This window comes from Procambarus clarkii, chromosome 70 (assembly GCF_040958095.1).
Source record: "Procambarus clarkii isolate CNS0578487 chromosome 70, FALCON_Pclarkii_2.0, whole genome shotgun sequence".
Lineage (NCBI taxonomy): Eukaryota > Metazoa > Arthropoda > Malacostraca > Decapoda > Cambaridae > Procambarus > Procambarus clarkii.
In genome coordinates, this window is record NC_091219.1 from 5,090,401 (window position 1) to 5,092,822 (window position 2,422).

General features: G+C 32.9%; 1 protein-coding gene across 1 annotated transcript; it reads right to left on the bottom strand.

Moving 5' to 3' along the window:
- Window positions 1–613: 613 nt before the first annotated feature.
- Window positions 614–2,151, bottom strand: LOC138356158 (uncharacterized). Its single transcript, XM_069311903.1, has 2 exons — window positions 2,042–2,151; window positions 614–1,894 (listed from the first exon to the last, which is right to left on the bottom strand). The coding sequence occupies exons 1-2, from the start codon at window positions 2,055–2,057 to the stop codon at window positions 642–644; spliced, it is 1,269 nt and encodes a 422-aa protein (XP_069168004.1). The 5' UTR covers window positions 2,058–2,151; the 3' UTR covers window positions 614–641.
- Window positions 2,152–2,422: the final 271 nt, after the last annotated feature.

The following is a 2,422-nucleotide window of genomic DNA, read 5'->3' on the forward strand; positions in this document are numbered from 1 at the left end:
ACTAGTTGTTTCTGTCATTTTAGTAAGTAAGTAAGTAGATCATCGTTATTAACAACAACAACAACAACAACAACAACAGTAACATTACTAATTCACAGTAAGTTACTACTGAGCATTTGGTAGTTATCCATTTTCAAATAAGGTCAATATAAATCATTCTAAGACATCTTCGTACAATTAAAGATACTTGCCTGTGCACTAAGTCATTACTTACAGTAGCATCTTAAGGCATTGTTTTCGTAACTCAGTTTTATTAAACATACACCTTCACTAGTCAAAGGAAAACTTTTCAAGTCATTGTATTCAATATTTCCGTTAAACTTACTACATCATGTCATTATTCTGTTTCATAATTAAGTACTTGTTTCAGTCCTCCAATGTAATAAGCAAATTATTCTATTAAGGATAAAGAAATCTTATTTAGAAGAGACATTAAGTTTATTACAACATTTAACGCATACAAGTGTTTTAGTAGTTATACAGGTATTCAAGAAATCATAAGTGTTCTTAGTAGTTTTACAAGTGTTCAAGAAAATCATATACAGTTATTCTTAGTAGTTATACAGGTATTCATAAGTGTTCAAGAAAATCATATACAAGTGTTCTTAGTAGTTATACAAGTGTTCAAGAAATCATAAACACTATAGTCTTATATAGAAATAAACATTTGAATTTATAAAAGAATTATAAGTAAAACATGTATTTGATTTCACACAATGAAACTCCCTATCCAGCAAGTTAAAAAATCCATCACATGCACAGCATCCCCCTTCCCCTTCTCCAAAATAAATTAGTTTTTGTCCCTTAAATTCCTTTAAAACATAGAAAGCATCGCTATAAACATTATCATCACAAATCAATTCAGGCCAGGACATTAGAAGTACTTCTCTGTCATTACAATAAGTCCTAACTGCTTCTACAGCATCCATTTGTTCAACCTCCATCCACTTACTCTCACCCATATTCGAGTAATTATCTGTAGCTCGTACCACATTAGTATGTCTTATCCTAATAAGATTTTCAATAAAGGCCATACCAGAGAAAACACCAAGTACAGGATCCTGTCCTATAAATCTCATCACTGCCTCTATTTCTATCTTTTGGGGGGTATGATATCCTATTTCTGGTCTCATCTTTATTAAATTTAACGGAAAAGATGGAAAGCTCTCCTCCATATGATCAATTAAACTCCAATGTTCATCTTCTTCTGTTTTAGGGTGAATAATACTAAGCTCTTTCACAGTCTTACTATTTACCTGCTGTTGCAGTTCATCCTGGCTCATTATAGTATACACTTCTCGTTCTTCAGAACTCAACTTATTAATAAACCAGTTTGCAGCATTTGGAGAACCAATTTCATCCACAAATTTTCTTATAAAAAATTTATCCTTTAAGTTACATCCTATAGGCACTTCTTCAAATTCTGGAAATATGTATTTAAAACGGGGTTTAGGTCTAAAAGTGCAAATTATTTTATCGCCTTTAAATAACAAAGAAATTTTCTTCATCTCGGCCTTACTAGGAGTTTTCGTCAGCAACAACACTTGACAATTCTCATGTTTCTTGAGTACATCTGTAACACTCTCTTTTAAGCTAAATAAGACTATGTCGCATTTTATCATTGGAAGTTCTTCTTTCAACTTTATAAAATCATGACCGATCAGTATCATTAAAACATTTTCACTTTTGCTAATAAACTTTGCTAGAGCTGGAACAATGTTCTCATGCGTACATTTATCAGTATGTGTCATCACTTTATAAGTCCGTTTTTCAGCCAGGGGCATATTCTTCCACAAAACAGTCGAAGCTGGACTTTGCCATATAGTTTCTGACACAAGATCAGGCATGCTTCCAAACCCTGGTAGACTCTTCACATCCATCACATGGGGTAGATCTTTAAACAAAGAAAAATACAATATTTAACACAGGAACTATTAAATAATCATAATATTTCAAAACTAAAAGATATTCAATAATAAGCAAAATTATATCACAACAAATATAACGAGTACTCTAAGTACATCATACAATAATCACTTACTGTATACAGCAGCCATCGATCCGAGTATGTCTTCTCACTGCTGGACCGAGATGGGGAGTTTATGTCAAGATATATCCCGACCTAGCTTATCACATCGGAGATTGTTACGCTCCGCCCCTCTCTCTTAGCTGTAGTTTCCAAATTAGTTATATGTGTTATTTTAGATCTACTAGTTTTAACTATGACATTCTCTTCCGTTTATTAGATCCACCCTCTACTTCTTTCTTCTCTCTCCCAGTCCCCGTAACATCTTCTCCAAGAGGTATACGAACCATTAATAATTCTTTTTTATTATTCTTTAAAACATAAGCTAAATGGGCTAGTCCTGGAAAATAGTGTGTCTCCCATTCTTCTTGTTCTTCTTTACTCCATCCTATTCCG